At 35.7% G+C, this 19,434-nt stretch overlaps 2 protein-coding genes across 2 annotated transcripts in view; one reads left to right on the plus strand and one right to left on the minus strand.

Moving 5' to 3' along the window:
* The window catches only part of RHPN2 (rhophilin Rho GTPase binding protein 2), a 28,205-nt gene extending 12,157 nt beyond the window's left edge, over positions 1–16,048 (plus strand). The window contains exons 4-15 of the mRNA XM_085303761.1: positions 1,963–2,038; positions 3,414–3,491; positions 4,184–4,308; positions 5,257–5,423; positions 7,760–7,947; positions 9,279–9,435; positions 9,885–10,004; positions 10,103–10,297; positions 11,358–11,434; positions 12,125–12,271; positions 13,129–13,284; positions 14,615–16,048. Of these exons, the coding sequence (XP_085159887.1) occupies positions 1,963–2,038; positions 3,414–3,491; positions 4,184–4,308; positions 5,257–5,423; positions 7,760–7,947; positions 9,279–9,435; positions 9,885–10,004; positions 10,103–10,297; positions 11,358–11,434; positions 12,125–12,271; positions 13,129–13,284; positions 14,615–14,866 (1,738 nt within the window). The 3' untranslated portion in view covers positions 14,867–16,048. The remainder of the gene's footprint in view (positions 1–1,962; positions 2,039–3,413; positions 3,492–4,183; positions 4,309–5,256; positions 5,424–7,759; positions 7,948–9,278; positions 9,436–9,884; positions 10,005–10,102; positions 10,298–11,357; positions 11,435–12,124; positions 12,272–13,128; positions 13,285–14,614) is intronic.
* Positions 16,049–17,622: 1,574 nt separating this feature from the next.
* Positions 17,623–19,434, minus strand: part of FAAP24 (FA core complex associated protein 24) — a 3,640-nt gene continuing 1,828 nt past the window's right edge. Inside the window, exons 4-5 of the mRNA XM_085303762.1 lie at positions 19,275–19,427; positions 17,623–18,623 (exon numbers count right to left, since the gene is read on the minus strand). Coding sequence (XP_085159888.1) covers positions 18,375–18,623; positions 19,275–19,427 — 402 coding nt within the window. The 3' untranslated portion in view covers positions 17,623–18,374. The remainder of the gene's footprint in view (positions 18,624–19,274; positions 19,428–19,434) is intronic.

A 19,434-nucleotide genomic window follows, 5' to 3' on the forward strand; every position in this document is an offset into this window, starting at 1 on the left:
ATGTGTGTGAACATGGAGAGCAGTATGAAAGGGACAGCTGTGTGAGTGAGAGTGATTAGTACTAGAGTACTAATCCTTGTTCTGCCTAAAGAATATTTGAACCATCTGACTTCTTAACAGAGGATGAGCATCAGGTCAGGCCTCAAGGCTGGTAAAATGTCCTTATGCCTGGACACTAGCATGCTTTCCCTTCTCTCCTGATCTTCCTTCCCTGATTTGTTTTGAATTGTTTCTTTTCTTTGTGATGCTGTGCATTCTAAGCTGTAGATGCTTTTTATGTACCACCAGTTAGTGTAGTCCACTCTATCTGTTAACATCTGTCCAGCCTTTATTTTGCTTTAATAGCAAATACCTATTAATAGTTGCTCTCTGAATCTATTGTGCATGTAGTCATCAAGATGAGGTCACATGCACATTACTGGAAGGGTTAACTGTATATTTTCATCACTCTACAGTGTTATATCCACCTGAAGGGCTGTTTTTGTCTTTTTGCACACATCTGAGCTGGGTTGAGTAGCAYGACACCATTTCTGTTCTGTCTGGAAAACCAGAGCCTCCTCCCTATCTGCCCAGGGCCTCCATAAAGTATTGCATGCTGACTCCATGGGCGTGACACTTTAGAAATTTAAAAAATAGAAATTCAGTTTCTTTGAATAACACTGCTGTCTGCAGAAACTGTGAAGTGTACAAAAGACTAAATCAGTACAGATTCTGGGTTTCTTTTGTGTGTTTCATTTCCTTTCGGAGAAGAAATTCTTGCTATAAACTACTATGAAAGTGCTATGGTTTATTCTGAAAGTCTCGTCAGAAATCAGATTATTTGCACTTTCCTGCAGTGGTATTTGTGCTCTATTCCCTGGAAGCCTTTCTTGAGCAAGTACAGCTGCTTTCAGATTGTGCCAGCCTGTTTTAGGACTCTTCCTTTAACGAGGAAGCTGCACTGCTACTCCCACCTTCCCCACATGGAATTTTCAGCAATGAGACAGCGATTTTGCTGCCTTTGCTGATAAGATTATAAATGAAACACACCCATGGTATTTTGTAGTTGCTAACGGAACACTCTAAACAATGCTTRGAGACTGAATCAGTTGTTTGGAGGAAAAAGGAAAGTATCACACAAATCTAATAATTGCTAGATACTAATCCATTAAATCTACTAAACAAACTATATGCCTGTAAGCAATTCTGATCTTTCTTTTTTAAATTGGGTAATATGTTTAGAGGAAGAGCAATATAAGTAGCTTTTGTGTTGAAGAATAAATGGTGCTTTTTTCTTTTTCTTTTTTTAAATTCATAATAGCCCCATTAGAGTTTTTTGCTAATATGATCATGATACAAATGTGTATTCTCTTGAGGATCTTTTTTATTTTTTTTTCTTTCGAACGTCACCATTTCCATCCTTAGATATTTTAGAGGTTGACGCCTGGGATTGTTTAGAAGCTAAGTAGTTCTCAGACATCCTAATCTTAGATTTTTTTTCATTTTTAAAGTTGATGTACCTTGGCCRTGCTTTTCCCTGTACTACACGTGTATCTTTTCTACACATGAAGCCATTGATAGGATGTAAAATACTATTGATAATTACTGATAATTACCTTAGCTTTTAACAAGGGAGATCTCATAGCAGCTGTGAAGCTGTTTTCTGCCTATGTAATTTGTGCAGGTGTAGAAAAGTTGAGTTCTATTGCAATAAACAGGCTTTGAGAGTCTCCTTTCCTTGGAAGAAAAATAGGCTCAAATTAAAAAGATGCATGCAAGTAGCCTTCCTCACTCTACCCTCTAGGAGTCACAGACCATTAGGCAGACTGGCTTTGGCTTTAAGAGGTTGTTATAAACTATGTAAAAACACCTATCAGCATACTAACTTTCTTTCATCGTATGGAACAAAACTAAATCTCTTATCTATGAACAAATAGAAAACAATGATTTCTGTGGTGTGTGTGTGTGTTTTTCTTCCTACAGAGAGACTTTCAGCATTCCCTTGATACCTCTTGGCCTGAAGGAAACCAAAGAAATAGACTTTACAGTCCCTCTCAAGGTAAATTTCAGAATAAATAGTTAAAATGAAGAGAAATAACTTGCATTTCAGATTTTTTTTAGGAAGTAAGCATAATTTACGTACAAAATGTTTTTTGTTTTACTTACCATCATAAAGGGCTTAAGATCGCAATGTATTTGAATATTATCCAGCAATTATTTGAGTTCTTAAACTGCTTTGTGTTTTATATTTGTCTGAATAGAAAACTGTGTGTGCTTTCTGCTGGTGCACTTGGTGGAAATGAGGGCTTTATCATTGGTACTGTGCTTGATATATACTAAGTGCTACAAGTGCAAATGAAGTAAATCTTTCTTGTTGAGAAGCTCTTACAGTTTAAACAATATGTTGACTACTCTGGTGTAGTTTTGTTCTCTTTAACCTGCAGTGGAGCTTGGGCACCCTTTGGTGTCTGTAGGGTTATCTGGATTTTCTATCCTTGTTTTTTAGAATTTTCTGTCAAGGGAGAAGGCCTAGCTAAAATATGCTGAGTGAAGGAGCTTCAGTTAAAAGAAATTGTGTCTGATAAATCTGATCATGTTATGCTCAGATTTTGTATTTTTGAACAATATGGCTTGTTCAAAATCTGCCATATTTAAGGTAAATTGGGTTCATGCTGTACTTACGTAAACAGCTGACCACAGCTGAGTCCGTTTATCAGCTGCAGGGGCAGGCGAATGAGGCAGTTGGCAGCGATGCTCTATGGTTAAGTGCTGCAGCATTATCAAGCCAAGTGGCACTTGGATTTGGAGCTTCACAAAGAAATTTTAAGCTGCGCTTGGTATCCCTTGGTGTTTTTTCTGTGGAGGAAAAAATGGCTTTAGACTTTGAGAGAATTATCTTTGGGCTTTCACTGAAAGCTGCAATTAACATTGGAATTAGTTATATAAAATGTCACTCAAATTTCAATAAGATTCTTCCTTACCAATTCTTCACACTTCTGGATTTGGCAAATGCAAAGGTTGAATACAATATCTAGACTATTCCATTTAACATTTATTATCAACCCCCAAATGCAGCTTCCCTTCATCACGTATATCCCTGTTTCCTGCTTGTAACAAAGACTAAATGAATGTACTTAGCTAGGACAAGGAGTCTGAAGATGTTATAAGAGATCCCACTGCAGAGACAGTAGAGTTAAACCAATAGAAAATGAGTAAAAATAGGAAGAGAATAAAAATTCCTTTTTCAGTCTTGACTATTCATTGCTACTTATTAATTATTAATTCAGTTGTCTTTTTGTAGCCTCACTACTTTATATTTTCATTGACAGGAATAAAGTAGGAAATATGCAGCTCATGACCAAAACAATTTTTTATTGTCTGTAACTAATGGTTTAAGTTAGTTTTAGGTTAATTTTGTCTATTACTTTTTTTAGGACTTTATTCTGGAACATTATAGCGAAGACGGTTCTGAGTATGAAGATGAAATAGCAGATCTCATGGATCTAAGACAAGTAAGTTCAAGTATGGCATAATGAGAATTGTTAGATCAAGTTTTAATCTCCAATAAAATTGTAAATAACAGCATTTGTATGTAATCAGATTATACCACTTTTACTCATAACTGACCATATTTGTACTGACTTTACTTCCGAGATACGGAACATGAATCTCCATCATCAAACAGCTGTACAATCTGAATAAAGAAGAAGTGAAGAAAAGGATGAATAGAAAAGTTATGCAAAATTATTGAGCTGTTGAGAAAACTTTGTAAACCCAGAGTCATCTTATTTTTGAGTTTAAAGTATTTTAAAATCAGCAGGATGAATGTTGAAGTGAATGCACCTGGTAAAGGGCTGTTACAGAATGACGGTTATTTCTAATTACTGATTATTTCCAGTGTTATACTGGAAACATAAGATTTCCTTCTAGCTTTCATAAAACACCTAGAGTCTTTGTTTTATTAACTCTGAAGCTTGCCAAATACACCTCCCATGTACTTCCTTAAAGGTTATGGGCTTCTGTACAGCTGGAAAACTCATATTTGGAGTGCATCCATAAGGCCTTAAGCTTACTGTTTCACATTCCACACATTTCTGTGATATGCAGAAGTCCAAAGGAAGCAGGGCTTTATTCTTGGTGTTTCAGTATTCATCTGGTAACTCAACAGGTGTACTTTGTTTTAATCTATCTATTGTATTTTAAGGCCTGCCGTACTCCCAGCCGAGATGAAGCTGGTATTGAGATGCTGATCAGCTATTTTCTTCAACTTGGTTATGTAGAAAGCAGATTTTTTCCACCCACCAGGTATATGGGGATCTTATTTACATGGTAAGTGCGGAGTTCATGTTTGTCTTTTGTTTTGTTTTGCAGAATGTTGTTAATATTTACCTGTCTTCTTTTTGRTTTGAAGAATGTCAGTGTCATGTTCCCCACCCTCACCCTCAGTGTATGTGGTCAATGCTTTCTTAGTATTAAGAGTAAACCTGAATACAATAAAGCCTTTTCCGTGCTTACGGTGAAGTCATTGGCTAGATTATGACCTGAGCTACAGGTTTGCATAAGGGAAAGAGAGAAAAAAAAATCTTCATGTTAGACAACTGTAGATGTTTCCTGGACTCTGAACCTTGGTACATGAAGCAGACTGGGAATGGATTAGACCTTAATTCACCGCCTTCAATTTGCTGAGGAAAGCACTGGGGCCAGAAAATGGGAGTAACATAATTTGTTACTGCAGTGGTAGGTTTACTACAGCTATTAGCAAGGCTGGACTGTGAATTCAAAACCTTGATTTTTATGATGAGAAAAGGAGATGACTACCATGCAGTGAAGAAGAATTGCTAAATTTTTAGTCATAACTGCAAGAACGTTAAAGTATGAGCTATAAGTGGTCTGACCAGGCCAATAGTTGATGTTTTGCAGCATCTAGTAGTGCATGCCTAATAAAAAGTATGAGAACATGGCAAGCACACATGGATACTTCCCCAGTGTATTGTCGGCCTCTGGCATCTGTTTTATAAGGACTTTGAGTTAGATACAATGTGCTTGCAGAGGTGTTGCTTTAAAACCCCCTCAAAAGTAAGCCTCAAATAAAACCATCCTCTAGTTTGGTCTAGTTTGTGGCATGGCACATGGCTTGTACACAGAATACATAAAGGTTATTAGRCATACCATTATTTTCACTGTATCAGAACAATCATCAAGAATTCTGCTGCTCTTTTGAAAAAAACAGAACAAAAACGTCTGCTTATCTTAACACTTCTTGTTTCATTTCGAAAGGTACGATTCCTTCACAGGCGTCCCGGTGTGCCAGCAAAACCTGCTGCTTGAGAAAGCAAGTATTTTATTTAATATTGGAGCCCTCTATACCCAGATTGGCACAAGATGCAACCGTCAGACCAAGACTGGGCTTGAAAATGCAGTTGACACTTTTCAGAGAGCAGCAGGTACAAATCTAGATGTATTGGGAAAGTCTTAATGCAAATGTTCCAAATCTCGGTCTGACTTCCTGCAGATCTCTGAATTTCCCACTGACTTCCTCACACAAAAAAGGAGGAATGGGGAAGCCTAGTGAAGAGCTGACACAAAGTTTTAACTAAAAACCTGGAGCTGCAGTCTGTATATGCTGATAAAGACAGTGAATGCTGCGGTTAATGATTAATCAGCTGTTGTTCAAAGGTCTGAGCAATAGCTGTAGTGTTAACTGTTTCATTCTTCATTTTGCCAGCATAGCTGCTTTGCCCTCCATGATATTACATTGGTGTAAGATCTGTACAAGAAATAATTTTAAGGGTTGATAAAGGGTTTAAAACACAATTTTTCATATGATGTCTTCAAAATGAATCTTACTGTGTTCTCATATTAAATTACCATTTTTTTTGACACTGTCTACCTGTTCTCCATAGATTTCAAAGGCAAACAGATTCAAAATATTCAATGACTTAAACTAAGAAAAACACAAATTCTTKTAAAGGGAATTATATCCCTTAAACAAACATGTTATAGAAGATTTTGTTTTCCTTCAAGCATATTTTCTAAATTTTTGTATATGTCATCAGTGCTACAAATACAGCTTTACAGATATTATCTATGTAATCAATATGTACCTTTTTGTTGCTGCATTAACAGTCTGTGACTATTGGTTTCCACTGTATGTATGGCTTTAACAGCTGCAAACCATGGACCACAGAGTAGGATTGTCATAAAACCCCTCTTTTGAATACACAAAGGTATCCAGAAACCTTGATAATATTTCTTCGTACATTTTAAAATAGGTTTTTGTTTTTCTACATTTATATTTTATCTGAAATAAATTTCAGTACCTGAGAAAATTCTTTCTGCTTCTACTTTTTCCATTTTACAAATAAAATCACTACTTTTCAGTTCAACAAACTGTATTAATTCACAAGCTGAAATATATAATCTATTACTACAGTACCTTTGCAGGGCCCCAAACCAATGTGCTCAGGAGGCATTTCTTTGTACCTGTGCATGGTTCCATAACATTGTTCATTATGTTGCTTAAGACATGATGCAGATCATGTATTAGCTGTTTCTTAGCCCTGAATGGAAATTGCTGCATGGAGTTTATCTTCAACAAAGTYCTTGGTTTATATGTGCTTGCTAGATAAGCAGCAATACGTTCAGGCCTTAAAAAAAGAAAATTATTTTTCTGTAGTATAGTCCATTAGTACCTTGGATGTCTCTGACAAGTTTTTGTACAGTGCAAAGGTGCATAGAGATGGATATAATTAAAGTTTGTGTAAGAGCATTTTTATAAAGTAAAAAATATTAATATAGATGGTGAAAGATCTCAAAACCTGGTAGTAAGGAAATATAGCACAGTCAGGCCAGAACAGAAAGTAGCAATAAGAAATAAGATTGCAGAAGGTGGGACACTTGTAAAGCAGAGGTCTTATTGTTGTGCAGTATTATCAGCAATTATCAGGCTAGTAGAACTCATTAAACCAGTTGGATGACRTGCATGCTGAAGGTTACATTTCCGTCTGTGCAGCTGTTACTTAATGTTTGCACTACAGTTAGTGTTTGTTTTTAATTTGATAAATGATAGAAAGAATTAATATACTGGTAGCAGAATATAGTGCTACCCTATTAAGTATATTCTTCTAGTTTACTTACAGGATGGAACCGAACTTTCATTGGGACACTCAATGTACTTAGCAACATCTGAAAAGACGATTCATAATTAATAAGTTTGTAGGTTTATTTTTTCCCTTCATCCAAAGGATCTACCTTTGCCTTCTTACAGCGGTGTAGATCTTTATTTTTTGTCCTACATACAAGCCTTCTCCTAACGCCCCCGTATAGAAGTCACATTCAGTTGGACATAGCTCTTAAAATGAAGAAAAAAAACTGTTATGAGCAAATCTGAAGGTACTGCCCTTAAAACCTGCAGCTTCTGTCGCTCCTCTAAATTATAATTTTAAGGATTTTGCCCAAGAACATTTAGAATGCAAAGAAAAACTAGGAGGTCAATTTAATTTCACGTTCACCAAGAATGCCGCTCCTCTAAATTATAATTTTAAGGATTTTGCCCAAGAACATTTAGAATGCAAAGAAAAACTAGGAGGTCAATTTAATTTCACRTTCACCAAGAATGCCTTCAGGTAGATAAGGTTCATTTGGATAATTCCTAGAAAGTATGTTTTCAAATTTCTTATTCTATGTGCTAACTTTAATTAAAAATGAACTTTATTGTTAATGAATTAAGTTCACCTATTTCTCTATTAGTAATACATACTAAATTATTTGATAATTTCAGGAGTCCTGAGCTACTTAAAGGATACTTTTACTCACACACCAAGTTATGACATGAGCCCAGCTATGCTGAATGTACTAGTCAAAATGATGCTTGCTCAAGCTCAAGAGTGTGTCTTCGAGCAGATCTGTCTCCCTGGAATATGCAATGAGTTTTTCACACTAGTGAAAATGACACAGGAAGTTGCAAAGGTAAAATGAAAGACTTTAATCTTTAAAATAACTGTTTCCAGTGCTGTGTTACTAGCTAAAGCTAACAGGTTTTATTAAACCTAAGTGCCAACAACAATTACGGAAAACAAAAAGTAACAAAGCACAGCTGACAAGTTACAACAGAGGGTGAAAATGTGAATACTACAATATGAACATTGTTATATTAGAATGTTATTAGATTTTTTTTTTAATTGAACTTCAATAGAAACATGCTGGAACACTTGGGCAGCAAACTTTTCCAAGTTGTTTTACAATGAATTTAGCATACTGCTTTTTCAAAAAATACAGTTCTTATTCATGGATTAACATATAAAAGGACAGAGTTGTTTGTGTGGTTCTCTGTAACTGCTGAACACTTAACCTGGCTGCACTTAACACTTAACCCAGCAGCTGGAGGGTATGCAAATCTAAAGAGCTGAAGTCCGAAAGAATAACTAAATGGTAAGGCGGAGGGGGGCTGTCCAGATGAACAGAATCAGCTGGGGTTTCAGATGGATAGCTGAAGTACTAGCTTAAGATTTGCATTAAAGAAATGGAGAGATGGACTATGCCCCAGAAGGTAGTGTTCATATTTGGTGGAGGTTATGACATCAAAAATGCATGATACGAAGATGCTTTCTGAGCCATTTCAGAGTAGTGGGTATATAATTGTTTCCATACTRATTGAAGTGGGCAAAGCCGTTCCTACCAACTTTGCAAAGCCACCCTGACTTAGTTGTAAGCAGTCATCAGCTGCTTTTTGAGACTTTTTGATTCTGCCAGGTGAAGTTGTTTGATCCATTAAAGCAGTGTTCACTRCATGAAAAGCTGCTTTATTCCCTTTGAATAAAAGATAGTAGCCCAGATTTAGCTAGACCACAACAACTTAGAGCTAGATAAGACTCCATAGTTTCAGAAGCTAAAGGCAAATCTAAAGTGATAGGCTTAACCCTCTTTATCAGCTGAATTGATATGACAAAATTAATTTTCAAATTAAAGAATTTTTTATTATATGTTATTTTTATTGAACTCTGTAAAGCCATATRAATAGATTGACTGACTTAGTTCATCTATTCTCCTATAGAATTATTTTTCTGTGACTAGGGCAAGAAGAAAGCTATGGAATTTCACATTTTCCCCAAGCTTAGTTTCACCTTTTTACCTGCCCTTATAGCACTCTCTTTCCCCCCGCCCCTTTGACACGATGCACATTATCTTAAGGCTGAATGTAATACATTGTACTCGAGTAACTGAGCTCATAATCACAAATACATGTTCTTGTACTTTAATTCTCTCTCTCTTTTTTTTTTTTGTTTTTGTTTTTTTTTTAGGTCGGAGAGGTTTACATGCTGGTTAATGCTGCAATGAATCAGGAACCAGTCAAGGAGAATATCCCTTACTCCTGGTCTAAACTGGCACAAATAAAATCAGACCATTACAGAGCTCTAGCGCATTACTTCATTGCCACCATCCTGTGTGACCATGAGTGTGAGACTAATAAGTTTTTCKGTATATTCATATAAACAGCTATTGGTTCAATGGAACTTTGGAGTTTCAATATATGTTATTTTGTAGCCATTTTCCCATTCAGATATGAGGCAATGTTTCGTTATGTCCTGTACAGAAGAATGGGAAAGTACAATACACTAACTTTTGCAGAAACACATGAAATGCTGTATCTATTGTATGCTATTAAGTTGTTCAATTCTTACATATATGTTTTGGCATGTAAGCATTACTTACATATTGCAGATGATAAAACTGATACAAGTCCGAATAACTTGAAATTCCCATCCATATGTACTTGTAATTAAAGACTCACTCCACATTTGGATAGAAAATAGCAACTATTGCACAATATGCCTAAAGGATTTGGGCATCAAGAAACATGTAATCACTAATGTTCTATATCAATCATTATATATCAATCATTATAGTGCAGTCCAGTGACGATGAAGATCAGCAGGAGAAAGCCTTGTCCCAGTTATATGACCACATGCCAGAAGGGCTGATGGTTCTCACCATTTTAAAGGACAAAGTTCAGAGAAAGCAATTAGGTAACTGTCACTTTCATCCAGCTAATGGATGATGCTTGAGAACTAATTTGTATTTATTGTGTTCTTGGAGGACAGCTAACAGTTTCTGATTTATTCAGGGAAAGCTCATTTACGCAAATCCATTGTTTACCATGAAGAAGCTCTAAGAGTCTGTAGTTTGTGCAAAAAACTTCGAAACATTGATATACTTCAAGAGGTCCTGACAGCTGCACACAAGCGCTCACTTCTCAAATATTCTCAGCAGGAGAAGGAAGATGACTTCCTCAGTCTAATCCAAGCTCCAGATATACTTCGTAAGTATTCACAGCTAGAAATCAAGGGTCTCTAACTAATAATCAGGTGCCCAAGCTCAGTCAGTAATGTTTCATTTTCAGAAAGTCTTGAGCTATCCTTCCTTCTCTTCCTGTCTGAGAGATGCAGCCTTTTAATAGAGTTTAAAGTTAAGCAATTCAGCATTTATGGCTAAACAAAGAAGCTTTTTCTGTGCATCTGAAACTACTTTTCTTTTCTYCCTACCTTAACCAGCATTAGTATTTTTATGAAATAATATTTATATAATTTGCAAATGTCTCATGATTCTTTTTAAGGGATTGATAGAGGAAAGAATCTTTGGATCATGCTAAGAAATCAGTTTGAGGCATACATTTTGTAAAATATGTAAGGAATCCGATCTCAAATGTTTTCCCAATCACATTTTAATTAATTTTGTTATAGCTGCTTTACAGTGTGCAYCTCTGGCCACCTCTTAGATGGCCTCCATTTTGGAGTAGATAACAGTGAGATACTACTTAGAATTCAGTTTAGTGTTTGGGTGACTTTAGGTTTTTTTAGGTTACTATCTCATGAGCTAATCTCTACATGCACTCACCCCTGAGAAACTTGAAAGCTAAAATCATAAGAGGAAAGACTAATAACTGTTTAGTGTAGCAAAGGTTTTAACTTGGTTTAAGTTGTTAATTCAATTCTACTACTGTTGGTTTTTCCTACCTTAGTCCAGTTGATAACAACTATTTCCTCTTTGGGAGTTGTGAGAAAGAGACAGGATTTTCTTAATTATTTTTCAAAGAAAAAAAGTGTTCAAGTGGAGAATAGTATAGTTTTGTTTGTTTTAGAGTATTTTAAGCTTTCTATATCGATAATGTGAGCTCTGAAGATATATTTAGGTTATTTAGAAATTTGTCTTATATATTTCTACTTAATGACTTTTTTATAGTCTAGTAAGAATTAAGGAGAAACTTCCATCTAGCTGGAATTTAAGCAAAAAAAAAGTCTGTATCTTTATTCTTTGTTTGTTAGGATAGTTATATCATTAACACTTGAGAGAAAAWTAATTTCTTTTTCCTTTTGTTTTAGCTAAAACAGAGTATAAAGTAGAAACAGTTGCTCCTCAGTTTTCCAAAGTGAAAGTTAAAGACTTCTTTCACAAGCTGGTATGTAATATACTGATGCTTTGTCACTTTGCTAATGAGTGTATGTTCAGTCTAATGTGAGAGAAATGACGCAAGTATCTTAGCCCCAAACCATTATCCTATAACTGTTTTTTTTCAGAAGTTATTTTACAGACCACTCCTAGCTTCAGATATGTAAGTTAGCTTGAGATGCAAAGAATAAAAATATTGATTGTATGTGGCACTGCACAACATTCATTCTTGATGAGCTTCATTAAGAGTCCTGTCAAGAATCAATGGATATCCCATTTACCTCATTGGTGGGGAGAAACAGGGGTACTAGGAGACAAGGAAAGCCTGTTTTTCAGGTGGCTTCCTGTGTATCACTGGGAAATAGGAATTCTTGTTAGGATCCAAATATCTGGTGTTTCAATGAATCAATTTATCTTCTTCAAAATGAAGTGATACAGGATTTTGGAACCCGCTGCAGGCTTTAACATAGATTTCGGAACAGGTTGGCTGCGTTGCTGTTACCCTACTCCCTTTGAAGTACCCCACAAAGAGACATCTTAAACTTCTGGGATAAATCCCACTGTTCGACATCTGTGGAAGTAGCTGGGAGTTAACCTGAATAAAACCTACATAAGATGAACTCAAGAGCATTATAACTTAAAAATGCTTACTTACAAATGAGAATAAACCATCATGTGCCTGCTGCTATGTTACCCCCAGGGCCCGCTGTCCGTGTTCTCAGCCAAGCAGAGGTGGACAGCGCCGCGTGCCATTCGCTTCCGCTGTGAAGCAGGGGAGCTAGGATTCAGTCTTAAAGGAGGCTCGCCAGTACAGACTTACTGTCTTGATCCAGTTTGTTCTGCAGCAGTAAGTAAATCAGTACAATATGAACATTTATCTCCAGATTTTTAAATATAATTTTAATTTGCTTATGTTGGTGTATAGAGGATTTCTTGACTTCTAGTATATATCAGTACAGTCCATTCATATCATCTGTACAGGTTTTTCATTGATATGTATGCCTTAGACTCTGCATCCTTGACATAACATTAAACTAGAACAGATTTCTTCCTCTGTTCACACTCCATAGATACAATCCCAAATAATACAAGCAAATATGTTATTCCCCTTCTAATTCAGGAAGTTGGAAGGGATAAAGACTCTGGAAGGTAGTGACAACAAAAAGGATAAGGATCAGGAAGGGCAGGTGGGATGTGCCCACAGGAAAAGAGGGGAAAAAACGTATTAATGGYTTCTAATATATTGTTCTTCTGGGAAATAAACAAAGGGATAAAGCAATATGCAGAGAATAATAAATCTTAAATAGTGCAAAGGCAGAAACAATTAAGTACAAATAAAAATACTGAAGAAACAGAAATAAGAACTGGAGAAAATGTCTCATGGAAGATGACAGAGTAGCTAAAACTAGGTTTCACTTATTTTAGGAGAAAGGTGAAAAGGATGTAAAAAGAGCTGATACCTGAGTATTTAGGCCAAAATCACATTTATCAACAGTAATTCAAAAAAGATTATTTGTGTGATTGAAAAAGTTGTATTTGTTGCTTTTATGCTATTCATACACTTCTGTTCCACCTGTCTGGCTACACAGTGGTTTTATGGCTTCTAAGAGGGAAATGCCTTTAGGGCAGATATTGTATGATGACAAAAACATCTTATACATCTTTATAATTCCAGATAATAATCTGTGCAAAATTTCTTGACAGTTGATGGGCCTAAAAGAAGGTGACTACATTGTTTCAGTTGGTGGTGTGGATTGCAAATGGCTTGGAGTGAATGAGGTGCTGGAAAAATTCAAAAGCATGGGAGAGCAGCACGTTGAGATTGAGGTTATCAGTTGCCAAGATACAACAGCTTCTATGGTATGTAATGGGGCAAATCTATTTTGCAGATTTGAAGGGTCAGAAAAGTGGAAAAAACTCTCACTTCAGTCCCTGATTACTGTTTTCTCTAAGGTAGTCAGATATACCATTTCACCAATGAAAATAAAACTTTCAGTCATATATTCAGTTTTAAACTATTGATTTAAATGGATGGAACTTGCATTATTATTTTTCAAGGTAAAACGCAGCCTGTATGCGTAAGAATTACAGCTTTTCGGTTTTGGTTTTTTTTGGTAGTAGAACTACTTAGATTAATTACATTATAGGTTCCAGGACATACCTTATTTTCCCCTAACTTGTCCCAGAGAGTGAAAACATTAGTCCTTTTAGCCTAGAAAAAGTCGCAATGAAACAATAATCAGCATCCAAGACTATGTGCTCATCTTCTATTCACCATTAACATAATCATCCTTGACTTTTGCAGTCTGCATTCAGAGATTAATGTAACGTTTATTATTTTGCTGGACTCTTYATTGTACTAAGCTGCTTTAGACTAAGGGAAAAGTGAGCAAAAGATTAAAAAATGTTAAACTCTACATAATTTAAACTTATCTGTAGTGTGAGAGAACCTGTAGTTCAGTTAAATCCAGTACTTCATGGTTCTAGCATACCCTGCAAGCTTACACTTAAACAGTGTCACCTTAGAAGTGATCKTGGCTCTTACTGACTTAAAAAGTTAATTTGCATTACTGAAAACCAGGAATTGYATTCCTACCCTTCTGACACAAAAGGCCCTTTCTGGGCACAAAAGGTTAGAATATAAACAAATTGCTTCAGGGCATAGCTTAGACAAGACAGAGAAAGCCCTGCCTTCCAAGTATCCCTGCAGAACGCCCTACAGTAGCTCTTGTAATAGTTGCAACTAACATGAAACCTGCTTGCTGGGCATTCAACAAAACACTTTCTGGACACTGAAGACAACAAAGACTCCCCTTCAGGCAAGGTCTGCATACTTGAGCTTTGCAGAAGTTATTGTGTATACTTGRCAGCACTTACTAGCTTCTAGAAGAGCTAGCTGGAACAACATGTCTAAATTCACAAATACCTTTACAGTTTGCCTATCATATCCTTTAATTCTGCATGGGCAAAATACCAAAATCTCAGTACTCTGAAGGGCCTTGTGTTCAATTAGTGTGTAACTAGCACAAAAAGTTTTCTGTAGTCTGTCTTGGAAAGTTACTCATATAATAATTTTCTTTTGCTTTCTGTTGTTGCATTTTTGATCCCTTTTAGGTAACTGATATATGTGTGTGTATGTGTGTGTATATATATRTGTATGTATGTACGTATGTATTTTTTCTTTTTGCAGCATAGTAAGAGTGCAACTTACTCTGTGGGAATGCAGAAGACTTACTCCCTAATCTGTTTAGCCATGGAAGAAGATAAGATTGATCAGACCAAGAAAGCCCCACCAAAACTGCCTTTTCTAAGTTGGGGAACTAAAAATAGACAGAAAGCTGCAAGTACTCTCTGCCTTCCTTCAGCTGTGGCTGGAAGTTCTCAGATAAAGAAAAAGCTTTCTCCCTTCACACTCCTGAATACAGAAAGTTCATTGTACTGAATCTTCCAGAAGGATCCATTTAACATGAAGTTATTCATAAAATGTATAAAAAATATATTGGTGTCATCTTTATATACACATTTGTAAATTCAGACAAATGTTGCCTTCACTTACTGAGTATTTGTACCACTATAAAGGTCAGATGCTGCCAAAAACTCTAAACCTCACATTTAAAGTTCTAAGATCTAAACAAAGTGGTTTGGGAGGTATTATATAAGTTACTTAGATGGGGACTGGATTCCTTTGAATTTCAACATATTCTATAATAACTAATTTTATGGCTATTATAGATGGGAGTTATTTATTACAAACTTTGATGCTGCATGCAGAATAAGGTACACTTTGAAGGATAATTTCACTGTAAAAGTTTAGAATTTATAATAAATCACTTAAACTACTTTAAATAATGATCTTAAGGACAAACAGCACTGGAGAAATGTTATTCAGAGACTAGCCTTGTGCCAAGGGGAGCGTAATGCAACTGTTTTTATGCATAGACATGGTCTTTGGGACTACTAAATGGATTCTGTTAAATAGTTGTTAATTTCACTCTGCTAAAGAATTAGAAGGCTTAAGAGTCAGAAGATCTTTTCAACTACAAAAGGCTTTKACTCTGCTGTCTTTCTGATCTGGTTACATTTTTAATGCCTGCTTATTCCATTGTTAAAAACAGGCTTTATTCCAAACTTGAAATTATTTAGCCTGCTTAATTAAAGATTTGTATTTCATTAGTCTGGATAAAATTGATAATGTAGAACAAATCTCAAAACTGAAGTATTCCAATTCTGAAATATTAATCCAAAGTACATAAACTGTGGTGATACTCTTAAAACATGAGAAAACAGTGCCTGGAAATCGTAAGTGGTAGAGTATTTATTATAGGGCCAAGTACAAACCTTAAGAGACACAAAATTCTCCCCTTGGAACAATTTATGAGGAATTATTGGCTACATCTATTAAAAATAATTAAAGGCATCAAAAGGTTGTTCATACAGTTGCTCCTTTTTTGAGATTCTATTTTCTGATTAATTGAAAATTGCTAACACTGTAGTGTTAGTTAAAGATGCTATCTACAGAGTAGATACATGCTGTTTGATACTCAAAACTTAAATAATGGGAAAGTTTGTGCCTGGGTATAAACTTTTAAGTTACCATTTAGTTTCTTATATAACAGGTATAAATGTGTTAATGACACTTATTTAAGAATAAAATCAGATGTTGCCATTTAGTAGTGGCTTCTTGATTCTGTTCTAGCTTCGATGATACAGTACAGTTTACAGGTTTTCACTGCTTACTGTTGGCAAGCATCTTAACTGTCCTTTGCCTGTTTCTGTAGTCTTCCTTAAAAGGCCTAAAGAAACTGCCTCATTCGCAAGTTTATATTGTGTAATACAGGAATTTATACTATAAAATAAGCTTCTTACAAGGAGTGTTAACACATGTTTCTGGAGTGTCCCTATTAAGTTACCCCAAAATGCTGTAAATGAGTCACTTATTCTTAGTAGTAATGTCTTTCCATGCATATTTGTGTTAGCACTTTATATTATATGCACAAGCAGCAGTCAGATAGTGGTCTGATGCAAGAGCCTGCAGTCTGATATTCTGTGCAGCAGAGATCTACTTTGCMTCTATGGTTAAAATTATTATTCAGCTAATGAAATCCTTAGCAAGGTCACATGAAACTCCTTCCAGTTCTTAATTTCTCTTAGCCTACCAGGACACTTTTCCCCCTTAGGTTTCTAGCTGCATAGTTAACTGCCTTTCCATTCCCCTTACACTTACTTGTCTTTGAGGAGTGGTTTGGGGGGGGGGGTAGGGAGTATCTTTTTTTTTTTTTTTTTCCAAGTCCGCTTGGACTTCTCAAATAATGTATAAATACAAACATACTTAGTATTTTCTGTGAGCTCACTGAAGACATTCTACAATGAATGTTAGCCAAAATAATTATGATTTAACACAAATACTAATTTTACAGCAAGTTATACTGCTGAAAAGTTTTCTGAAAGTCCAGGCATTTGTAACAAGTTTCTATCCACAACAAATGTCTAGGGCTATAAAACTCTGAAAACACAGGTTTAAAGTAGATTAGCAGATGAAGAAATAGCCACATACCTTTTCAATATGAAATCTGGTCTCCATAGCAAAATGGTGAGGGGGCAAAGCAAACCAAAACCCAAGCAAAAAAACCCAGAACACTAAAGCAAGAAACAGATTTATATGAAGCTTAATCATTCCCTACAGTAAGATGATAATACCTTGTTCTGTAGTTCTGAAAATTTTAGTGTTTACTATTTAATAAGTTAAATATTTAAGGCCAAATCATAAGTATATTTTCAGCCTAAGTAATGAATTGGTATAAATAGCATTTGTTATCTGCACTAAGTAATGGGTTAGGTTGGTTATGGAGGTGCCAAGATTTTGTATATTCTTTTTATTTTCTCTGGATTACAAAACGGAATTAAAAACCCTGCTCAACTGCTTTACTGCTGTACTGTGATCTAAAATCCAATAGGCAGGCGCATTTTAGACTGCCTTCTTAAGAGGTATAAAACAAAAGACAGTTTTACCCATATTAAATAGGATAAGAACATCATTTAAAATAAAGTGCAGGATGTCAAGAAAATACACCAATAATTTGCTTGCCAGATAACTCTTAGAAGGATTAATATTGGAAGAACGTCATGAATTTTTATGAGAACCTCTCACATTATTTCATGTATAACTATCCCAACCTATATTAAAAAGAGAATGAAACATGAATTAACCAATATTTTGAATATTATACACAAAGGAATAAACTTGATAACACCCTGTGAACTGAAAAAGGAACTAGAGAAACAGAGTGTAAAGTCAAATACGTATTCAGCCAACACTTTCTGAAGAACCTCCAAAAGTAATAAACCAAAAGTACTCTGAAACATTCTGTGAACAAAGTGATTGCACTGGGCATCACATGAAACTTAAAAAGCCCTCTCACAAAGACATTTAGAAATAAGTATAGCATAAGCAGAGCTGATAYAACTTCAGTAGCAAGTACTGTGTTATCTTTTCAATCATGTAACAGGAAGTAATTGCCATACTTGTCTGTACTTGTCCACAGGTGTAGAGTGCAGTAGATCTATCCTTTACTTAAAAGTTCCTGAAACAGTAACTGTAGAGTATATTCTTAAGAAACATCACCTACATATTAACAAAGTATTTACTTCTGGAAGACAAATAAATATAGAAATTGTTTTTTTCTGTGATCACTGAAAAACAGACAGCTTTCTCTCACTTTTTCACACAGGACAGATGCAAAACCCTTTACAGCCCTTATTCTAAGGCAAGATTACAGCTCTATCTACAAGAGCAGAGTAGCTATAAAGAGAAAGCAAAACAGTAACCCCTACACAATTACTCAACACCCTTCAGTTTTTACCAGGATTATTAAAAACAAAATCTTAAGAGTTCACAAGGAACATAAATAAAGTCTCTATGTTCCAAAAGAGAAAATGTCAACACATGCATGTCAAGAACTTAAGGCAAAGAAAGTATAAATTTGTTGTGCTACTGTTTGTCCAACTACCAGCTCGAGCTCTTTAACAGATGCATTACAAAGTCTGTGGATGCTTCCAAATTGTTGCAGCAGAAGCAGAGCTTTTGTTTTTCCAACTCCTGGAATTTGCTGCACCGTCCGGAATACTGATGCTTCTGCTAGCTGAGAACATTGTTTAYGAAGAAAGGGGTTACTATTGCGATCCTTACTTTGTTCACGGACCTGAAGTAAAACAAAATCGTAAGTGATACTGAGTGCCCTCTACTGGAGCTTTTTAAATAGTTTCATGTATCTCAAAGAGTTCAAGGATATCACTACAGTTTTAAAAACTGGTCCCTTCCTCCCATTAACTGTGTGCCCTTATTAGGAGTTTTCTTAATACCAACTACGAATTAAAATAATGATTTTTGTCATCTGTTTGATGCAATTACAAACAGAATAAAGGTAAAGAGATAGGGCATAAAGAATACAGTTTTCCAAGCAAAGCAGAATCACAAATCAGTTTTGACAGAGAACTGAAAATAGCTGAATGTTATCCAGTGATAATCAGTGCAAGAGAACAACAACAAAATCTGCATCAAGTTCTTTACATTTTGTCTCTGCTCTCAGATTGATTGTGGGAAAACAGGTAATTCTCCTTGCCTCCTATAGGATCACAGAATCACAGAATGGTTGAGGTTGGAAGGGACCTTTGGAGATCATCTAGCGCAACCCCCYGCTCAAGCAGGGTCACCCAGAGCACGTTAGACAGGATCATGTCCAGGCGGRTTTTGAGTATCTCCCAAGAAGGAGGCTCCACAACCTCTCCGGGCAATCTGTTCCGAACCAGTTCTGTATTTTGATAAATACTAGTCTACTAACATAGAAACTTACTAGCTGAATAATAAGTTGAGAAGCTTCTCCTTGATTTGCCACAGGAAGCAACACCATGCCAAGTTCTAGCACCACAAGCTTTTGTACTGCTAAGAAGTACTGATCACTTATCTGAGTTCTCTCGACAATTACAATTCCACCAAGACTGCTAGCCTTTATT

This window comes from Rhea americana, unplaced genomic scaffold (assembly GCF_003343005.1).
Source record: "Rhea americana isolate MKP2758 unplaced genomic scaffold, rheAme1 scaffold_20, whole genome shotgun sequence".
Lineage (NCBI taxonomy): Eukaryota > Metazoa > Chordata > Aves > Rheiformes > Rheidae > Rhea > Rhea americana.